The 20,907-nt window shown below is 49.9% G+C and overlaps 3 protein-coding genes across 6 annotated transcripts in view; 1 reads left to right on the top strand and 2 right to left on the bottom strand.

Moving 5' to 3' along the window:
• The window catches only part of Flad1 (flavin adenine dinucleotide synthetase 1), a 7,880-nt gene extending 6,635 nt beyond the window's left edge, over positions 1 to 1,245 (bottom strand). For 2 of the 3 annotated variants that reach the window (XM_005411537.1, XM_013508294.1), the window contains exons 1-2: positions 919 to 1,166; positions 397 to 609 (exon numbers count right to left, since the gene is read on the bottom strand). In XM_005411537.1, coding sequence (XP_005411594.1) covers positions 397 to 477 — 81 coding nt within the window. In that variant the 5' untranslated portion in view covers positions 478 to 609; positions 919 to 1,166. The other variant, XM_005411538.2, reaches the window with a different exon arrangement.
• Positions 1,246 to 5,699: 4,454 nt separating this feature from the next.
• Positions 5,700 to 9,720, bottom strand: Cks1b (CDC28 protein kinase regulatory subunit 1B). The gene is made up of 3 exons (XM_005411535.2): positions 9,571 to 9,720; positions 6,798 to 6,925; positions 5,700 to 6,203 (listed from the first exon to the last, which is right to left on the bottom strand). Exons 1-3 carry the CDS (start codon positions 9,627 to 9,629, stop codon positions 6,151 to 6,153), a joined length of 240 nt encoding a protein of 79 aa, XP_005411592.1. The 5' UTR covers positions 9,630 to 9,720; the 3' UTR covers positions 5,700 to 6,150.
• A 244-nt stretch (positions 9,721 to 9,964) lies between these two features.
• On the top strand, positions 9,965 to 20,783 carry Shc1 (SHC (Src homology 2 domain containing) transforming protein 1). Of its 2 annotated transcripts, XM_005411534.2 has the most exons (13): positions 9,965 to 10,128; positions 13,748 to 13,915; positions 14,442 to 14,512; positions 15,002 to 15,065; positions 15,207 to 15,326; positions 15,584 to 15,637; positions 15,820 to 15,871; positions 16,042 to 16,168; positions 17,309 to 17,507; positions 17,591 to 17,660; positions 17,743 to 17,874; positions 18,028 to 18,266; positions 19,199 to 20,783. In XM_005411534.2, the coding sequence occupies exons 2-13, from the start codon at positions 13,751 to 13,753 to the stop codon at positions 19,325 to 19,327; spliced, it is 1,422 nt and encodes a 473-aa protein (XP_005411591.1). In that variant the 5' UTR covers positions 9,965 to 10,128; positions 13,748 to 13,750; the 3' UTR covers positions 19,328 to 20,783. The 2 variants fall into 2 exon arrangements, with proteins under 2 accessions (XP_005411591.1, XP_005411589.1); XM_005411532.2 differs by lacking the exon at positions 9,965 to 10,128 and having other exon boundaries at positions 12,360 to 13,915.
• The last annotated feature ends 124 nt before the right edge of the window (positions 20,784 to 20,907 follow it).

Here is a 20,907-nt window from a genome sequence, read left to right as displayed (position 1 = left end):
AAATAGGCTGGATATAACTTTTTTTTGAGATGGGGTCTCGCTATGTTGCCCGGACTAGCCTCAAAATCACCATTCTCTTGGCGCAGTCTACTGAGTAGCAGGGACTACAGGCGCATGGCACCACAACTAGCTTTGGATGTAACTCTCCTATTTCAGGGCATCCAGTTATTGCTGTGTAATTCTTCCTCCACCTCTACTATCCTGCTGGCCAAATTGTAGGGACTTGGCTACAGGTTTTCCAACAAAGTAATCAAAAGAATGAGGGTTACTTTTCCTCCCATCTGTTGGATTCATTCTAGAACCCTAATGCAACAGGCAAGGGGGCTCCCACCCTCCTGCTCAGCAGGCGCCTAAAGTCAGGAGAACGCCGCGCCCTCCCCCTCGTGTCCAACACACCTTGAGAATCTCATCTCCAACAATGATGATGCCCGCTGTCACGATGCGCCCCTGGGGAAGTTCCGAGGTCCCAGATGCCATCGTCCTGCCTTTGCCCCTCTGCAAGGCCCTCCGGGAGCCACCCAGACCCCTAGACAGGGGCCGCAAGCCCAGGGCCCCCGCCAGGTCTACTGGGCATTGAGGGCCATAGCCTGGGAACAGGGTCGAGGGGACCTGAAGAAACCAGAAAGGACAATGGAGGAGGGCACGTTCCTCCTTGGAGGAAGACTTAGTCTTTTCTAACCAGACCCTGCACAAGGGACTCCTTTATTACTGTCTCTTTAATACAACTTTCTTCTCAAGTCCCAGCCCACGCTCTCATAAGTATTTTTTGTTTGTCTGCTTTTCTGCGGTGCTAGGGATCCATCCCACGGCCTCACATATGCAAGGTAAGCGCTGTACCACTGAGCTACACCCCTAGCCCCTATGTCTTCTAAGCTTGGTTCTAGTCTTCCTAAATAGTCTGCTTCCCCATGAACCTACCACTTTCAATGTCTTCTATCTGTCGATGCGATCTTCTCAAGAGTTTGCTCTATCTTGGGCATTTGCACCTTTAAGTGTCTCTTCTCTTCGGAACCTGTACTTTTAAATGCCCACCTGATCCCGGGGCTTGGCCCCTTTAAACGTGCTCCGCCCTCCCTGTCGGACGAGAGCCCAGTCGCCTTCCTCTGCACCCTTTCTAGCCCGGTATCCCTTCTTCTGCCAAGCTCCACGCATGAGCTCTTCCAAGCTCTCACCTGCCTAATTTGTCCCTCCACCGAGTCTTTCCTTTCCTCACGTCCTGGGACAGCTTCCGTACTCAAAGTCCCACCTTACTCGTACCACCCTCGTATTGATTGATTATTTTGGCTGTCGCTTAGATTCTTTCCGAAGGCTCTATTGGTGTAGCCGACTGTCGCTCTTGGGCTTTGTCCTCCAGGCCCGAGAACTGCTTCGTTGTTATAGGCAACAACCACATGGTTACCCCTCGGCCCGGAAATGTGGGGGCGGGCTTTGTGCTTGTGGGCGGGCCGAAGGAGGTTTGGGGCGCAGAAGGCGCTCTAGGAGGGAGGTGCGCTGAGGTGTTGAGTTGCCGCCTTCTAACGCTGAAGCAGAGGGAGCCTCGATTCTAGCTTCCGCAGTTTTTCAGTTCTTGTAGGCCTATGTTGTTTGTATTAACTATGACTAAAGTTTAGGTTAAGGAGTCAAGGGCTGGTATTGGCGCCAGAGGAATTTAATTAATTTCGTTTTTGGACTACGGAATAAACCCAGGGCCCCGTGCACGCTAGGCAAACGCTCTACCATTGAGTTACAGTTCCACCCTAGTTATTTACTGACGTGGGGTGTCGCATACTACGCTGCCTGGTTGGTCCTGACTTTAAGCGATCCCCTAACCCTCCCTCCCCCTGCCCTGTAGATGGACCTACAGGCGTAGCGAAGCAGCAGGCCTTTCTTTTTCTTTTTTTCTTTCTTTCTTTCTTTCTTTCTTTCTTTCTTTCTTTCTTTCTTTTTCTTTCTTTCTTTCTTTCTTTCTTTCTTTCTTTCTTTCTTTCTCTTTCTTTTCTTTCTTTCTCTTTCTTTCTCTCCTACTTTCTTTTCTCTTCCTTCCTTCCTTCCTTCCTTCCTTCCTTCCTTCCTTCCTTCCTTCCTTCTTTCCTTCCGTCTGTGTTTTTGAGAAAGTCTCGCTATGCAGTGCAGGCTGGCCCTGAGCTCACTTTGTAGCCCAGACTAGTCTTGAACTCACAACGATCCTCCTGCCTCAGCCTCCTGAGTGCTGGGATTACAGGCATGCACCACCACGCCCGGCTTCTCTCTTCCTCTTCTAGAAGGAAGTTGGAGGGAGATAAAATGTTTATCAGCATCACCTGTGGGGAAGGAATTTTTTTTTTGCTATTAAAATAGTTTATTGCACAATAGTGAACACATTCAAACAACCAGACATATTTGTGTATTTTAGCTTTTTTAGGAGGTAGAAAATTTTGAAAAATTTTCCAGATACTGAATGGTGCCCATTTGAAAAAATGAAGAATATAATTTTTACTTAAATTGTTACTTTTTTTTTGAGACAGGGTCTCACTATGCAGTTCAGACTGGCCTTGAGGGGCTGGGGATTTAGCTCAGTGGCACAGCGCCTGCCTGGCAAGCGTGAGGTCGTCAGTTCAATTCCCGCTACTGGAAAAAAAAACAACCAAAAAACAACAAAAAAAACCCAGACTGGCCTTGAGCTCACTCTGTAGCCCAGGTTGGTCTCGAATTCGCAACGATACTCCTGCCTCAGCCTCCTGAGTGCTAGGATTACAGGCGTGTGCCACCATGCCTGGCTAAGGAATTTCTTGGAATAGGTCAGCTGTTAATGTGTAGAACCTTCATTTGTCTCTAGTTTAAATTAAAACGATCAAATTACTTAAATATCTTTGACAGATAAATTTAAAAACAAAAACCTTCCTTTAGCTGGGTGTGGTGGTGAACACCTGTGATCCCAGCACTCTGGGAAGTTAAGGCTGGAGGATCACAAACTTGAGCCCAGTTTGGACAATTAAACTAGACACTGTCAATAAATAAATTTTTAAAAATATAATTGTTTAAAGAGGGTTGGGGGTGTGGCACAGTGTGAAGTCCCCTGGGCTCAATCCTCAGTACCACACAAACAACTCCACCTCCTTTGAGCCACCTGGCTCCAGGTGATGCTTGTTCAAACACCTCTCAATCACTGATCTTGTAAGGAGAGACAGTTAAGTAGGGAGCGCATCGTGTGTTGGCTTTGGATTCCCACATCATCCTTTCCCCCCATCATCCTAATCATCCTGGTTTACTCTCATTTCAATTGTCTTTCATCTAAAAGTGCCTTTGGGGGTGGGTGGGGGTGTGCTAGGTGAAAAAATGCTTGTTGACTTTTAATTTTGTTGTTTTGGGACAGTCTTACTGTGTAGTTCAGGCTGGCCAGAAACTCAAGATTCTCCTGCCTCAGTCTCCCAAATACTGGGATTACAGGCATGTGCCACTTTACCTAGCTGAACTTTAATTTTTTTTTTTTTCTTTTTTTTTTGTCTTTTTGAGACAGGGTCTCAATATGCAGCTCAGGCTGGCCTTGAGCTCACTCTGTAGCCCAAGCTGGTCTTGAACTCTCAACAATCCTCCTGCCTCAGCCTCTCAAGTGCTGGAATTACAGACATGCACCACCACACCCAGTTTGAATTTTAATTTTATACTAAATCTTCAGGGCCTTTTTTTGGTGTGTATATTTGCTTTGAGACCAGATCTTGTTGTTAGTTTACACTGGCCTCCAACTATGGATCCTCATCGTATTGTACAAAATCCTACAAGAGAAACATCATGCTTAGAAAAATGAAGGGATACCCCATAACCTTATAACATAAAAAAGCATCAGCCGTAGCTGGATCCTTTATAATTCCAGCATTCTGAGAGGCCAAAGCAGGAGGAACCCAAAATCAAGCCCAGCATTGATAATTTATCGAGATCCTGTATCAAAAAAAGGGCTGAGACTGTAGCTCCATGTGAAGGTCCTGGGTTTAATCTCTAGTTCCTAGGAGGAAACTACACCCACCACACCCATGGGCTCTAAAAGCACTCACTCTATAGTTGTCCTTTTTTTTTTTTTCATACCGGGAATCGAACTCACGACCTCACGCTTGTCAGGCAGGCACTGTGCCGCTGAGCTAAATCCCCAGCCCAAAATCTTTGTTTTAATAAAGATCATATTTGACTCCCTCTCAGAACAACTCTGCTCCAATCCTTTACCACAGTAGTATTCTCAAACTTAAGGGTACAGCAGAACCACTTGGAAATCTTGTTACTAATATATTGCTGGGTCCACCCCTCAGTTTATTTCAACACGTCTAAGGATGGAGGATAAGAATTTGCATTTCTTCCGGGTGTGGTAATGCATATGTGTAATCCCAGCACTTGGGAGGCTGAGGCAGAAGGATCGGTGCAAGCTCAAGACCAGCCTGGGCTACAAAGTGAGCTCAAGTTCAGCCTGAACTGCATAGCGAGACCTTGTCTCAAAGAGATCAAAAAAACAAAAAAACAAAAAAAAAAAAAGAATTTGCATTTCTAGTAAGTTTTCAGGTGATGTTGATGCCTCTTGATCCAAGTATGACACCCAAAGAACTCTTCTAGGAATAAGTAGATAGAAGACAGGAAAAAAGGATTCGTCTCCCTTTGTACTAGTTTTTAATCTATTACTTGGTGAAATGTTAAGGATCTACAGTTTACTTTTAAGTAGATCCTCTTACAGATCTACTTTTTTTTTTCTCCCCAAGATAGTCTTGCTATGTAGCCAGGCTGGCCTTGAGCTGGAGCTCCTCCCGCCTCTACTGGGATGACAGGTGTGTGCAACCATACCCAATTTACACTTGTCTCTCAGAGCTTGGTACTATAACTAGCTGCACAGGAATATTTGAAATTGGTATACCCAGCCTATGCTCCCTACTAAGTCAGAATCCCTTGGAATGAGTTGTGGGTACCAGTAGTTGAAAAGCTGCCCAGCTGATTCCACTGCGCAACCAAAATTGATTAGTGAAACTGACACCCTACCAACAGGCACAGTGAACACGTCAAGGGTGTGGTGGTTGTAGGCAGACAAGAAGCATCCTCTGGCTGACAGCCTCCTCCCTAAATCCTTGTTGCCCTCAAATGTGAATGTGAAAGGCAGCACCCCTCACTGCAGGAGACACTCATGTGTTCATGAAATGAAGCTACCCTTATGTAACCTTGACGTCAGGCTAGTAATTACGGCGAACGGTATTTCAGTATGGGTTTGACAGCAAGTCTGTTTAAAGATTAAAAGCCAGAGCTGGGGATGGTGGCACGTATCTATAATCTCTATTCTGGAAGGCTGAGGTAGAAGGATCACAAATTTGAGCCCAGCTTGGTTAATTTAGCAATTTAGTGAGATAACTCAAAATTAAAAAAAAAATTTTTTTTTTTGAGATGGGGTCTTGCTATGTAGTCCAGCGTGGCCTTGAACTTTTAGTGTTCCTCCAGCCTCAGCCTCCAAATGCTGGGATTATACCCATGCCCAGCTTAAAAAAAAAAAAAAAGTTAAAAAGGGCTGGAGATGTAACTCAGTGGGAAGCCCTTGGTTCAATCCCTACTATCAAAAAACCAAACCAAAAAAATCCAAAAACCAACCGAGTTTAAATAAACTACCTTATCCCAAACAGCTCAGTTTCATTATCAAACCGAAGGGCATATAATTAGAACAATACTGAAAGTGAGGGTCACCTTGTAAGTGGGGGGGAAAAATCCTTACAATCACAGAATCAGATTATAAAAACTTCTTTAATCAAGGCTTTAACATGGAACAGATTTCTCAAATAAAATGGAAACAAATCCATAAATCAGCATACAGTACATATAATACCCAGCAGAAAAACACAAAACAGCAAGTTTACACAATCCCCATAAAAGCCATGGTCTGCTTCTCAGATGTTTCTTCCACCTGTCAAGTGTGTTCTGCTGGAAAGAGAGCACACCGTGGCTTCCAGGGTCACACTCAACTGAGCCTGCAGCCCACAGAGACTCACAAGACAGGGCTGTGGTGGCGGTGGCTCTATTTAAGAAGGCAGTCATCAGCACATTCAAACAGTGTATTGAATATCCTTTAAATATCAAAGTGAGAAATAAGAAGGCAACATAATCGTATTATCAGAAAGATGTCAGACAGGAAGGACAGCTGTCTAAAGCTTGAGGCAGAAAGACCATTTTCCAGCTTCATTGGTTTGGCTTCTTGGGTAGTGGCCGTCGGAACAGCAAGATGTGAGGTTCTGAAAGAGCGAGGGAAATGTAAGTGAAGTTCACATCATTCTATGGACAACATGTAGTGTATCCCGCTGCCCTGCCCAGCTATCACTCACTCCGATCTTTATAACTGAGTTACGATGTAAGCATATGGCCGTAGAAGCAGACCCCGTCTGCCAAGTACAGAACTGTTAGTATCAGCTCTTTTGCTGTGTTGCTACAGCCCTGGAGAGTGCTTTATTAGTTTTGCCTGGCAGCCGGGTGTCTGGTGTCTTATCAAGGAATATAATTTCCTTTGCTTATTTGGAACACATCCAAGAATTTGCCTTCTGATGGCAAACAAAGCTGGGGCTATAATCAGGGTTAAAAAAGTGTACTCTCTGGCTAAACTGAAAATTACAAGAGGTTTTTCAGTAATAGATTATCCTTGAACTTCCCAGACATTTTACTTTTATTTTTGGTTATTCTTGTCTGTTTAGATAGCAGGTATATGGGGGAACGGGGAGAACCCAGTAAATCATTTCCTCTTACCCATCTATTGTTTCGGGTTATGCAATCTTATTCCTTCATTCCTCAGTGTAGCAATGCTACCAGTATTGGCTTTTAGCTGTTACACTGACCTGGTTCATGGATCATGTAATGGACCCATCCTTGACTCTGCTGAACACCAAGATTCCTCCATTCAGATTCAGACATCAAGTGGGTTTTAGGAACCAGCTTGGCTATATCCTTGGGCAACATGACATGCCTGTAACAGAAACATGGGAAGGTGGGGAGTGTCTATCAGTACTGGGTACCATTCACACACAAGTGCCTGTGTCAAAGCCGAGCAAAGTTACACCTTCTGGGGGATGGAAATTAGTTTCTGATGTCAGGGAGTATACATAATCTTACCATGGAGTAGAGGCAGCTAGAAATACAAGCCAAATTATGTAAATTCTTACAAACATATTAAAAAGTACAAATTAATGAATAATCCCAATGTAGGTGCTCAAGCTCCAAGCACTGTTGATATGTTTGTCTGTCCTTATGGGCCTCAGAGTTCTGGTGGAATTTACAGAATTCTGTGGATTACCCACAATACAATGGAAGCCCCAAGAAGCACATAGTGAGCATATAGCTAGAGGTAAATTTTAAATAGGATTAGTAAGAAAAGGAGAGAGCCAGGTGTGGTGGTCCACGCCTGTAATCCCAGCACTAGGGAGGCTGAGGCAGGAGGATTTCGAGTTCATGGCCAGCCTGGGCTACAAAGTGACTTCAAGACCAGCCTGAACCGCACACTGAGACCCTGTCTCAAACATACACACACACACACAAAGGTTTTTTTTGAGACAGAGTTTTGCTATGTAGCCCAGGCTGGCCTCAAACTCACCGAAATCCTCCTGCCTCACCCTCCTGAGTGCTGGGATTACAGGCGTGGCCCACCATGCCTGGGGAGAGAAGTTATTTTGTGGAGCAGAAGGGCTTGTTATGGAATGCTGTGTGGAAGACTCGCTATAAAGGATGATAAGTAAATATCTACCCTGAATCCCACTCTCCTAACTCTGAAGGGATGTACCATGAGACTTGGGAAATTCTGCACTCTCCTAACCAAGGGTGTCTTTCTTCATGGCAAAGAAACGATTACTGTCCCTTGAGTTAGATTAATGCAGATAGACTTCATCATGCTCAATGAAAATGTACTAAATGCTCCTTCTATGCTGTTAACAAGAGGATTTTTTTCCCTCAGAAAGATAACTGCAGTCTAAATTGCTGAAAATAGCTGAATTATAATAAGCCCTCCACACAAAATTTTTCTTGAACACATTGAAAAAAAAAACCCTCTTAAACCAACTTGATATTGGTAAGGTGAGTTACACTTTCTAGAGGATGAAACTAGTGATTCCTCCTTAGTTGTTCACATGTCGTAAGCATGTATTTCTAGGTAGCAGTTCAGCTGCAGAGGAAAAAGCCGAGGATAAGAAAGTTAATTGTTATACTGGCAAAAAGAAGGGTATGTGTTTGTCACCACACACCAAGTTACCCAGACTCTAAACTAGGTTGCCCAAAACTCAGAACTGGGTTGGAAGAGACACAGAAAAACAAATCTCCATTTTGTTTTCCAGTAGAGGAGATAAGATACAAATGAGGAAGTTGTCTTAAGCATTACAATGAATACAGAGTCACAGAATGACAGCATCTGCAGAATCCTTCGTTTTCCCTTAGTTTCCAATTTAGTGGTTTTTTTTGGTTTTGTTTTTGGTACCGGGAATCGAACTCAGGACCTTTTACTTGCCAGGCAGGCGCCTGTACCACTGAGCTATATCCCCGGCCCTAATTTAGAGTAGTTACAGACTTAGAACTTATCAACTTCAAAAACTACATCCAGTGCGACGAACTTTTCTTCTCCATCCCTGATAGTTATCCACTATCTTCCCAACCATTTCAATCGAGAGGTGTTTTCTCTTCCTGACGTCTGTCTGGTTAGAGTTCAGCGCAGCCAGTCTCCTGTATAAGCTGCCCTAACCATCTTGCCCTTCTGGGCAAGTCCCTCCTGCCCAGCACACTCTGGTTTTTGTTTTTTGTCTTTTTGAAACAGGGTCTCGCTATGCAGTTCAGGCTGGCCTTGAGCACACTTTGTAGCTCAGGCTGGTCTCGAATTCGAAACTATCCTCCTGCCTCAGCCTCCCGAGCGCTGGGATTACAGGCGTGCGCCACCACGCCCTGCTACCCAGCATACACTGTACACAGCTCTCGTACAGCACGTGTCAACGCTCTTCTCAAGTCTGTCGGTATTTTCCACAGATTAAGTGTGAGAATAGCAGAACACCTGAAACCTATAACCACTCCATAATTGTTCCAGTATTTGAAAGGCAGCTACCGGGCCTATGCTGTCTTTTCTCAGGGTTCCTGGCCACCGATCAGTCCACTCCAGTTCCTCAAAACCCCTTCCTAAAACAAGCCAGACAACCACGCCCCTTTTCCACGAAGCAAAAAACAACACTCAAACTTTCTCAGAACCTCCCAAACATTGAGGACGATAATAAATTTCAGCTCCGCTTTTCCACCTCTCCCGCTCTGTAGGATTACTGCGATACTAGCAGTCTCCAGAAAGCAAGTTTAACCTACTCAATAAAATCTGAAAATGATTCAGAAACCCCTAAGGGTGGAGGTGGTCAGTGAAGTACTCCACATTTCAATCAACCAAAACCGACTTGAAATTCCACTTCATTGTTTTGGGATCGCCTCCCACCCTCCGCGCAAGCGCTTTATATTTTCCACTAATCTCCCACCCAAGTCGTTAGCTTCCCGCGCATGCGCCGATATTCTGTCGCCTTAGTCGCGGTTACTAACTCCTCTGCGCCCTCTTGTTAAGGCTCACGACCTCGCTATGGACCCTGCGCCGGCACTAACCTGTATTCAAACTCCTCGTCGTCGTATTTGTCCGAATAATAAATTTGTTTATGCGACATGTTCGCTCTCCCTGCAGGACTTCAGCCCCACACCACCAGCTTCCAAACAACTCCCAGCAGCAGGCGTCCCCACCCTCTTTGGCCTCGCTTTCAAACACACCGCCCGCACTTCTTATTGGGTCCTTTGGCGTAAGGCGGGACAGCTCCATTTTAAAGCCTCCGATTGGCTTATATTTGCTACTTCTTCAGTCCTTATTGGATTGTAGTTCTTACATTTCTCAAGAACCACCCTTGGGTCAAAAATAGGCTTCTTATTGGCTATTAATGCTCCTGTGTGAGTCCTCGCGCTGTCATTGGGTAGTTTGGGAAAGTAGGCGGGGCGAAGGAGGGACGTTGAGGTAGAGGGTCAGGGGTGAGTGAGGCCGGAAGTGAGTGTAATAAAGTTTCTCCAGGGAGGCCCGGCCCAGGGAGAAAGTTGGAGCGGGGATTTAATAAGGCGGAGGCGTGATCCGGAACCAGATCGGCCCGCGGTGCGGTGCGGAGACTCCATGAGGCCCTGGTGAGTCTTGATATTTTTTCTCCTTAGGCGACCCACTCCTCCACCCCGGAACCCCTCTCTCGGGACCCCACTTCCGGTCTTCATTGATAAGCCCCGCCTCTGAGACCCCCTTCCCGGAAGTCCCACCTTCCAACTTCAGGGGGCTTCCCAAACCCCGACTTGTCTTTTATTGTCGTGCGCCCGCCCTATTGCCTAGCTTTCCTGGAAGTTCCACCTCCAAACACGCTTCCAAGCCCTACTACAAGAAAGCCTTCCTTAGTGCTTCCCGTTGTCCGCACTGCGCCTCTTTTCAGGGATTCTCCGCTAACTCTGTCTGTCAAAAGTACAGCTTCCTAAGGTGCATAGCGTTGCCACCTCGAAGAACTACTCGGCTTCGCTCAGGCCCCGCCCCCCGAGGGGTCCCGCCTTCCCTGGGGCTCCGCCTCTTCCGTGATCCACGTCCGATTGTCCAAAAACCTGCCTGGTCTGGACGGCTGTACTGGTTTTAGGGGACCACGCCCCATTAGGAGGTTGATTTATCACTGCGGGACCCAGGCCATCACCTCAGAAGTCTTGTCCTCATTCGGCTGCGTACATTTTCTTGTCTTTTCTCTTTTTTGGCCCTTGAGCTCAGTTCTTTTGAGCTCTTGTGCACCACCAGATCGGAAGTTTTATAAGTTCCCATCTTTGGCTGTGAGGACAGCTTCGAAGCAGCCGTTTTCTTCTCTTTCACTCTCTTACTTGAGTAATGTAATTTTTTTTTTTTTTTCTGGTGCCGGTAATCGAACTCACGACCTCGCATTTGCTGGGCAGGCTTTGTGCCGCTGAACTATATCCCCGGCCCGTTCACCGTCTTACTTGAAAGGGTTCGGCACGAGAGTGAGAGAGAGACTTGGTTGGACATTCCCAGCCTCCCCGTTTCCCTTCCTAGCACCGACCCCACCCCAGAACAGCTGTGGTCGAACCTGCCCGTGGCTAGATAGGGCAGAGGACTTGTATGCCTTGTACACAGGAGAGTTTTCTCTCATCAGAAAACGGTGGTTTGGAGGCCGAAGCAGGGATTAGTGTTCCTTTTTTTTTTTGGACTTTTTGAGACAGGGTCTCACTCTTTAATCCCTCCCCTCAACCCCTCCTGTTCTCTGGCTCTTCCCCTTCCCCTAACCGGAGCTCTCCCTAGGCATTCATTCTGGCCTTGCTGGGAACATTCCTGAAGCTTTCGCCATTTCCTGCTACTTCCCGTTCCACTTGCCCCCTCCCTGCGGTGCTGAGAAACAGCACGTGCCCCCTTCCTCACCTGGTCTTCCAGTAGGAATCTCTTTTCTCCCTGTGCAGATATGAAGTCATACTTCCTTACTTCCACATGCCCACACCTGTTGGTCATTTCCTGCCTCTGGATACTGCAGGCACCCACGGTGCCATTTCTAAAGATGTGGGCATTGTGGTGTGTTTTTGTATGTGTTGGGAGTGTGAGGCTGGCAGAATCCTTCCTTAGTCTATGCCAGAGCTGAGGCCTTAGTAAGCGGGTAATAGAATTCCTTCTCAAGTGTGGGCTGCACTGACAAAGCTCTGCTGGATTGAAGACTAAGGGGAGGTGAAGTAGGCAAGGTCTTTAACACATTTTAGGTGTTACTATAATCACTATAATATAGATTAGTCCTCTGAAGTAACCTAAGGGTAGTTCAGAGGTGAACCTGGGAGATGTATCATTTACTTGTACTTTTCTCACTTTCCAACTTCCTGCGTGGCTTCCTCAAGCAGAGCTGTGGCAGGAAGCTGTGGATGGCGTGGTCTGGGGACTGTTACTTGGATCTAGTCTCAGCCCATCTTCTGGCACCCTTTCCTTCTGTCCTTACTGGCACAGACTTCTCCTGTGACCTCTCTTGTTTTTTGAAACATCGGCTTGCTGTGCCTCAGCCTCCCATGTTTTGGCTCACAGGCAACACCACCATGCCCAGCATGCTTTCTCTCGCTCTTACAGTTCTCTTCAGGAGCTTCCTTTCTTTCACCTTTCCTATCCAGACCTTACCCCTTATTGTGAAGGACACTGTCCTCTTTGGTGGGGCTGTGAATGTACCTGGTAGGTCTAGAAGGTTGACCTTAGAGTTAGTGCCCTGACCCCTCTTCCTCACCTGTGTTCTTGAAATGGAGTCTTGCAGTGTTGACCAGGCTGGTCTTGAACTCCTGAGTGCAAATGGTCTTCCAGCCTTAGCTTCCAGAGTGCTGGAGGTAAGACATGAGCCACCATGCCTGGCCAGCTCTTTCTCACCATTAGCTTCTTGCTTTGGTGACTAGGCCTGTGGGAAGGGCCAGTGCAGTGCCTGACCTAGGGCTGTTGCTCCTTGGCTGGTAGGTGTCGCACATAGAGAACAAGGCTTGACCCTCTTGCTCCAGTCTTGCCTGCAGCTCCTTGATGCACTGCCTAAGTTGGACTTTGCTCCCCTGACTTCGCTAGCTTTGCTTTTCCTCTTGGCCCTGCTTTACATCCCCTGGGACCATTTTCTTCCCCTTCGCATTTCCCCTCACTCTGGTTCACAGCTGTTGTAGCACAGGGTGCTAATGGCCCAGGCTCCCTGAGGCCACCAACCCATCATACGTGGCAGTGGTGTGGGGGGGTTGCCTGGGTTGGAGGATGGAGGAATGCGAGTGACAGACAGGAAGGGAAATGACAGACAGGAAGGGAAATGCGCTGAGCTCTGGGATCCCCTCCCTTTCCACCCCCTGCTGCCTGTTTCCTCCCTCATTCCCCCCTAGCCTCTCCTGGCTTCCTGCTCTCTGTGGCCTGCCCATGTCCGGTTTGGAGAGATCTAGACCTTCCCTTATCTCCTTCCTTTCTTTCCTACTGCTCCATCCTTCCCTCCCACCCCCACTTTCCTGCTCCCCAGATTACTAGTTGTTTATGTAGAGCAGGGGAAAGGGGCACAGCCAAGTCTGCCCCTGCTAGAGTTGGAGGTTTGGGCAGCGAGCAGTAGCAAGGGCTCAGCCCCTCTGAGCCTGTGAGTCAGCACTGTCCTTGGGATTGGTCTCTCCTTTTCGATCCCCGCCCTTGGGGAGGAGCCAGGCAGCTCTGGGTCCAGCCTGTTCTCTTCTCAGCCAGAGAAGAGGCTCCACGCTGGGCAGGAATGGGGTGTGAAACTGTCTGGGTCTGACCTGGGGGAGCGGAAGCCACTGGTCTTTTTCCCTTCCCAAGACCTCTGTGACTCCTGGGCTGCAGAGGTCCGGCCAGGCTAAGGGCCGGGGATGCCCCCTGCCTGGCCCCCTTGCCAGAACTGGCAGGGGGGCCGGGCTGGGCAGCAGCCCCAGTCTCATCCCAGTCATGGATCTCCTACCTCCCAAGCCCAAGTACAACCCACTTCGGAATGAGTCTCTGTCATCGCTGGAGGAGGGGGCTTCGGGGTCCAGCCCACCGGAGGAGCTGCCTTCTCCGTCAGCCTCGTCCCTGGGGCCCATCCTGCCTCCTTTGCCTGGGGACGATAGTCCCACCACCCTGTGCTCCTTCTTTCCCCGGATGAGCAACCTGAAGCTGGCCAACCCGGCTGGGGGGCGCCTGGGGCCTAAGGGGGAGCCAGGAAGGGCAGCCGAGGATGGGGAGGGGATCGCAGGGACAGCTGTGCTGGACTCAGGCCCCCTGCCCCTCCTCCAGGACATGAACAAGCTGAGTGGAGGCGGCGGGCGCAGGACTCGGGTGGAAGGGGGCCAGCTGGGGGGCGAGGAGTGGACCCGACACGGGAGCTTTGTCAATAAGCCCACGAGGGGCTGGCTACATCCCAACGACAAAGTCATGGGACCCGGGGTTTCCTACTTGGTTCGGGTGAGTGAATATCCTCCTCCCTCCTGCTCCATCCCACACCCCCTCTAGTTCCTCTGTTTGCTCCAGCTTTGCTGGGATCTCTTCTTGTGCTTCCCTCACAACCCCTCTGTACTTCTGCTCCTTTTCCAATTCTGCGCTCTGTCCTTTCCAGGCTGGGAAAATTTCTGCCTGGGTCCCTTTCCTTTCTCTGGGATCCCTCCCCCCAATGTAGCGCAATGCCTGGCACATCTGAGGCTCTTAGTGTTGGAATGAGTGACTTCTTGATTCTCCTCTCTAGACTTTTCCCCTTTTCCAGAGGTGTCCCTCCACTCCCCCAATGTCTCTTACTCCCCTCCAAATTCTCCTGGGTGCATGAGGTCCTCCCAGTTTTCCCTTTCTCTCTCATTCCCTGGTGTCTTGCATGTGCAAGGATGTAGCCATGGCAGGGGGTCTTTCCTTCCCTCTGGGACCACCCAGGGAAAAGTCCTAGGGCCCTCTCTGATGAGGGGGAGAGGCAGCTGACCTGTTGTCCCCACCCCTCCCTCAGTACATGGGCTGTGTGGAGGTTCTGCAGTCAATGCGTGCCCTTGACTTCAATACCCGGACTCAGGTCACCAGGTTAGTGGGCATGGGGTGGACTGTGTGAGGCACGGGAAGGGGGAGAGGGAAGTGGGGCACTTGGTGGTGATGCTAGGGGTGGCTTCTTTGGGGTGTTAAAGAGGATTCCGAGAAAGTTAGAGGAGTCAGTCTAAGGCTGAATGGAAAGAGGCGACTGTCTCTGAGATGCCTGACCCATAGGTGTGAGGAAGGTGGCAGAAGCAGCTGCCAGGGTGGGGGTGTGAGTGGAGAATAGGGGTAGGTGGAAGGTTGCGGTTGCCTTTGGGATGGGCATGTGACATTTGGTAGCTAGGAAGAGGTGGGGCTATACCCATTGAGGCCCTAACCCAATCAGCCAGGAAGCGGCCTCAGTGTCATCAAATATTAAAGGGCCTTAATTCAATCCACCATGACAAAGAGCCTGGAGTACCCTGGGAGTCTGGCCTGGCCTTCCCCTCCCCCAGCCGAGTGGGAGGCGGGCTGTGGGTCTGAGTACCTCTCTTTCCCCAGGGAAGCCATCAGTCTGGTGTGTGAGGCTGTGCCGGGTGCTAAGGGGGCAACTAGGAGGAGAAAGGTACATGGGGTGGATGGGTGGGGGTAGATGTGGAGGGGAAGGGGAAGGCAAGTGTGGGACAAGCGGGTGGAAGGGCAAGAGGCAGGAGTGTTTTCCTGGTGTGGGGATGCTCAGGTTCTGACACTCTGGGCGCTTCCCCAGCCCTGTAGCCGTCCTCTCAGCTCTATCCTGGGGAGGAGTAACCTGAAATTCGCTGGAATGCCAATCACTCTCACTGTGTCCACCAGCAGCCTCAACCTCATGGCCGCAGACTGCAAACAGGTTGGTTGGGTGAGCAGGGGGACCAGAGGCATGCACGGCTAAAGGAAGATCTAGTTAGGAGGCCAAAACTAGGAGGGGGGACTTGGGAAGAGCGGAGTAGTAGAAGAAAGACATTAGGAGGACGTGGGGTAAGAAATCAAAAGAAGGAGACTGGGACTGCAGGGCTGTGGGCCAAGAGTGGGAGGTACCCATGAAAGCTCTGAGGCTACCTGACACTTATCATTCCCTTCCTTCTTCATTGCCTGCCTGATCCTCAGATCATTGCCAACCACCACATGCAGTCTATCTCATTTGCGTCCGGAGGGGATCCGGTGAGTTGGGGAACAGAGTTGGAGGGAGACGACTAAAGGGCTGGGGATTGGGAAGACACTGGAAGAAAAGTGGGGGTGCCAGGGTTGCTGGAATATCTGAAAAAGGCTGGGCCTTAGGGTCAAGAGGAAGGTGAAGCTATAAAATATAACTGACTCACTTCTTCTGACTCTGTCCACCCCAGGACACAGCCGAGTATGTCGCCTATGTTGCCAAAGACCCTGTGAATCAGAGAGGTGAGGCATGGTGGGGAGCACTGGGTGAGGGTGGCTGTGCATGAGGTGGGTGAGCAGGGCCTGGGGTTGTCTCTCCCGTCTTACTGAGCAGAGCTGATAGGGGTCCCTGTCCACCCCTCCTTCCAGCAACCCCCGCTCAGACTCACTAACAGCCTCTGCTATGCCCTCAGCCTGCCACATCCTGGAGTGTCCCGAAGGGCTTGCCCAGGATGTCATCAGCACCATTGGCCAGGCCTTTGAGCTGCGCTTTAAACAATACCTCAGGAATCCACCCAAGCTGGTCACCCCCCACGACAGGTGAGCAGATGGGAGGGTACAGGGCAGACTTTGGGCTGTAGAGGAGATTGGGAAAGTAGGTCTGCTGTCCTTACAATTCAGCTCGAAGAGGTTAGGGAAGGAGATAATCTGTGTATCCTGCTTCCCACTTCCTGCTATTCTTACGTTTCCGGTGGCCCATTGGGAGAGTCTTGTGTGCTGTGTTGGAGCTGTATTTCTGTGCTTCTCAGGGGCAGCTCTTTCTCTGGCTAGATAGGATTTTCTGTTTACAGCACCCTCACTTCTAGCTCATCTTCTTTCTTGCCTGTATCTCCATCCTTCAGTCTATGTTCTCCTGCTTTTAGAGGCCATTGAGAGTTTAGGTTGTGAGGATATCTTTGCTCTGAGCTCCCTTCCTTTCCTACCTCAGGCCTCATGGGATAAGCAGTGGTGCCAGTGGGCCCTGTGTATTTCAGAGAGGTTAAACCATTCTGGAGGAGCCTCTCCCCACTACCTGTGCTTCCTGACCCTGTTAGGAAACTGTGCAGCAACCAAGGACATAAGCTTTATAGTCAAACCCAAATTTAAAGCTTGGGTGTATTATTACTACTACGATTATTATTATTATTTTTTGTCTTTTTTGAGACAGGGTCTTGCTATGCAGTTCAGGCTGGCCTTGAGCTCACTTTGTAGCCCAGGCTGGCCCCGAACTCACAACAATCCTCCTGCTTCAGCCTCCCGAGTGCTGGGATTATAGGTGTGTGCCACCACACCAGGCTCCTCTTTTAGTTGTGAGAATTTGGGCAGATTTTTTCACCTCTGACTCATTTACCGGGGAAAGAAACAATACCAGCCTTAGAATTTCCAAGAGGATGAAATGATAGCATATGAGCTGGGCGTGGTGGTGCACACCTGTAATCTCAGCACTCGGGAGGCTGAGGCAGGAGGAGCAGGAGGATTGTTGGGAGTTCCAGGCTAGCCTGGGCTACAAAGTGAGCTCAAGGCCAGCCTGAGCTGCATAGCCAGACTCTGTCTCAGAAAGACAAAAAAAAAAAAAGCGCATGTATAACGTCCAGCCTCAGGCCTAACCCGCAGTGCATGGCCACTGCTCCAGCCCCCTCCTGCAACCTCCTAGCTACCACAGTTTGCACCCACCTCCTTATTCTGTGCTGTCTCTTTCAGGATGGCTGGCTTCGATGGCTCAGCTTGGGATGAGGAGGAGGAAGAACCACCTGACCATCAGTACTATAATGACTTCCCAGGGAAGGAACCCCCCCTTGGGGGGGTAGTAGACATGAGGCTTCGGGAAGGAGCCATGCCAGGGGCTGCTCGACCCACTCCACCCAGTACCCAGACTCCTAGCCACCTGGGGGCTACACTGGTAAGGTGCTTGGATGGAGGTGAGTGGGCCTAGGATGGGAGTGGTATAGGGGCTCTGGTCTCAGCTGATTTTTATCCCTGTAGCCTGTAGGGCAGCCTGCTTCGGGAGACCCAGAAGTCCGAAAGCAGATACCACCTCCACCACTCTGCCCAGGTATGAAGGGGGAGCTGAGTAGGCAGAACTAGGTGTGCCGTGGCTGGGCAAGTGTACTGCAGAGCCTCCCTTTCCTCTGCAGGCAGAGAGCTCTTTGACGATCCTTCCTACGTCAATGTCCAGAACCTAGACAAGGCCCGGCAAGCAGGGGGTGGGGCTGGACCCCCCAATCCTGCCATCAATGGCAGTGCACCCCGGGACCTCTTTGACATGAGTGAGTGCATCTCTTTTTTTGTATCCTCACCTTCTTGCTTGGTTCCTTCTCTTCTGCCTGTCTCCCCTTTCCTCCTGGCTTCCCTCCTGGAAGGTCTGGGTTGTGGGCATCTGTTGGGTCACTTGTCCTTCTTAACTCTCTCTATACCTGCAGAGCCATTCGAAGATGCCCTTCGGGTGCCTCCACCTTCCCAGTTGATGTCCATGGCTGAGCAGCTCCGAGGGGAGCCCTGGTTTCACGGGAAGCTGAGCCGACGGGAGGCTGAGGCACTGCTGCAGCTCAATGGGGACTTCCTGGTGCGAGAGAGCACGACCACTCCTGGCCAGTATGTGCTCACCGGCTTGCAGAGTGGGCAGCCTAAGCACCTGCTTCTGGTGGACCCTGAGGGTGTGGTGAGTGTGGCAGAGGTGTGGGTAGGGGTGGCAGAAAAGAAGGTCCAGCACTCTCCTGTGCATCCTTCTTCCTTCCCTCATTGCTTTCTAGACTTTGCTCTGCTGGCAGCTATCTGTTGTGGGTGCCTGGGGTCCCCCTCCAGTGGCTTAGCAGTCCTTTCCCTCTCATATCCCTGAGCCTGAGCTATGTGTCCTGTAGTCACAAGCAGACTTCAAATCCCCAGACCTTAAGCCCTTTAGGGCTAGAAGGTGTTCATCTCATCTTGTCCTCAGCCTTACATTTCCAGCAACCCCCGCTTTTTTTTTTTTTTTTTTTTTGAGACAGGGTCCTAAGTCACTAAGTTGCCCAGGCAGGGCTCAAATTTGTGATGTTCCTGCCTCAGCCTCCCAGAGCTAGGATTGCAGGCAGTACCAGGCCTGGCTTTGTGTCCCTTTGGAGGAAAGTACCATGCCCAATGTCAGCTGGTTAGAGGCGCAGTATCCAAGTCTTGTGCAAGAGGAGCCAAGGGTTCCCTAGTTCCCTAGACCCTGGGCTCATACAGTGCCCTTTCTTTTACCTGCACTGCCCCTACTGCTCCTTTTCCACAGCAATCTCAGCCTTCATTCCATATCTTGTTCACACTGTGATCTTCCTCTGAGACATCCAACTTTCTCTGTGTCAGGAAAACTGTTATTCCCCAGGCTTACAATTTCTAGGCTGATGTCCCTTTTCCCTTTCCTTAGTTCACTGACCTGCCTGTTCCTACAACTGTGCATAGGTTCCCATTGCAGAGAAGCCTCAGTAATCAGGGCTGACACCTTTTCCCCCACCCTGTCCCCCAATCTTCCCCTCCCTCAGTCCTCTTTTGATTGGTGCATCTTCCTCAACCGTGGGACCAGGGTTTCACTGAGCACTTCATTTGACTTGACCGTCTTCCTTTCCACCTTCCCAGGTTCGGACAAAGGATCACCGCTTTGAGAGTGTCAGTCACCTCATCAGCTACCACATGGACAATCACTTGCCTATCATCTCTGCGGGCAGCGAACTATGTCTACAGCAACCTGTGGAGCGGAAACTTTGATCCATCCCAGAGTCTCTCCAGATACCCTCTGGCCCCTTCCACCTTCTTCCTTAACTCTCAGGACCTCACTTGGGAGTATTCTGTGGGCTTGGCCTTGGGTAGGAGCTGGGAGTAGTGTGGACGCTGGGTTCACTATCCAGCCAAATGAGAGGATTTGAGTCAGGAGCCTTGGGTAGAAACTTGCTTCTCCCCAAACCTCACCAAAGTATTAATGTACAGAGCGGCCTCTTTGTCTGGGCCTTTCCTGTGCCAACCTGATACCCCCTTCCCCAGGAGGGGGTGCTTGTAATGGAAAATGTCCCATGGTGACAGGCCCAGTGGAGCAGTCACCCTTCTGGGGAAGGGGGAATGAATTCCACCTCTGGTCTACTCCTGGGCTTCAGGGTACCCCAGACCCCTCTCAACACTTTCCCCTTCCCCCAGTGTTTAAACTTTGTGCCTTTGACCATCTCCTAGGTCTGAAGAGTTCTCAGGCCCCTGAGTTCAAGGACAGGGGTGCTGACATCTTCCTGGTTTGTGGGACCCTGTCCTCTGCTCAACACCTGCTCCAGTTTGGGTTGGGAAAGAGGCAGGAGTGACAGCTGTCCCCTATCTAGGGGGATATGCAATCCTCAGAGATGGCCCCAGAGCCCCCCTCCTGGTGGGATGTGGGGGATGGGTGCCTCTTGCTCAGTGCCTCCTGGCCCGCCCCTCCCCCAGGGGTCTGTATATACATTTCTAAGCCCTGCCCCTCCTGTGATGCATGCATGTTGTACCCTACAGCCAAAGTGCAGCCCTTCTTCCTGTCGCTGACCCTGCCTCCTCTTTTGGGGCAGTGGGGTGACCGAATTTCGGCCTCCACATTTAACTCCAGGTGGGCTTTGTGGAGGCGCGATTAGGGGCATTGAGACTTAAAGCAGTAGACAATCCCCAAATGCCATCTGTAGATTTGGAACTGCATTCGTTTTTTATATGCATATATTTTAGGGCTGTAGATTTACTGCCCTGATTTTGTTTTCCATGGCTTTTGAGCACAAAATGATGATAATCGATTACATTTATACATCACCTCTTTGACTTTTCTGAGCCCTTTTACAACTATTGGCATTTTCTCACCACCGGCAGCATTATCTTTTTTACAAGAGAGACCTAAGGCAGGTATTGATTTTGCTTTAGGACTGGACAAGTTGGGCCTCTTAGGGTGAGGCTAGGAGGCAAAAGTCTGGTTGGAGAGAGTTATAGTGCGGTGAAGTGGGAGCTTAAGCCCCACTGGTGTAGAGGACCGGCCAGGGTAGCGACAGCGAGACAAGCCTCCCCTTGCTGGGCTTCAGGTCTGGAGGGAGGGAGGAAGGGAGGGATGAGGATGAGGGAGGGTAGGATGTTTCATCCTGACCACCTCCTTTTTTCTTTGGTTGTGTTCACGGGTCTCACTTATACCAAAGGGAAACAGTCTTCATTAAAGTCCATATTTCTTCTACATCCGCCTCTTAGCCCCTGTCGCGAGCCTATTGTCCGCCGCGGGCCCCGGGTGGCAGGAGGTCGCCGGGCTCCGGCGGGGCTCTGCGGGGCTGGGCTCCGCAGGCCGAGTGCGGGCGGGGCGG

This window comes from Chinchilla lanigera, unplaced genomic scaffold (assembly GCF_000276665.1).
Source record: "Chinchilla lanigera isolate Chin_1 unplaced genomic scaffold, ChiLan1.0 scaffold00144, whole genome shotgun sequence".
Classification (NCBI taxonomy): domain Eukaryota; kingdom Metazoa; phylum Chordata; class Mammalia; order Rodentia; family Chinchillidae; genus Chinchilla; species Chinchilla lanigera.
The sequence above is the reverse complement of the archived record's forward strand: the minus strand, read 5'-3'. Positions and strand labels throughout refer to the sequence as shown.

Coding starts and splice junctions, on each gene's coding strand:
- Shc1 (XM_005411532.2), top strand. CDS start 13,421: ATGGATCTCCTACCTCCCAAGCCCAAGTACAACCCACTTCGGAATGAG. Junction 15,638..15,819: donor TTGCGTCCGGAGGGGATCCG/GTGAGTTGGGGA, acceptor TGTCCACCCCAG/GACACAGCCGAGTATGTCGC. Junction 17,875..18,027: donor CCGGGACCTCTTTGACATGA/GTGAGTGCATCT, acceptor CTATACCTGCAG/AGCCATTCGAAGATGCCCTT.
- Cks1b (XM_005411535.2), bottom strand. CDS start 9,629: ATGTCGCATAAACAAATTTATTATTCGGACAAATACGACGACGAGGAG. Junction 6,926..9,570: donor GACGAGGAGTTTGAATACAG/GTTAGTGCCGGC, acceptor TTTCTGTTACAG/GCATGTCATGTTGCCCAAGG. Junction 6,204..6,797: donor TTACATGATCCATGAACCAG/GTCAGTGTAACA, acceptor TCGCTCTTTCAG/AACCTCACATCTTGCTGTTC.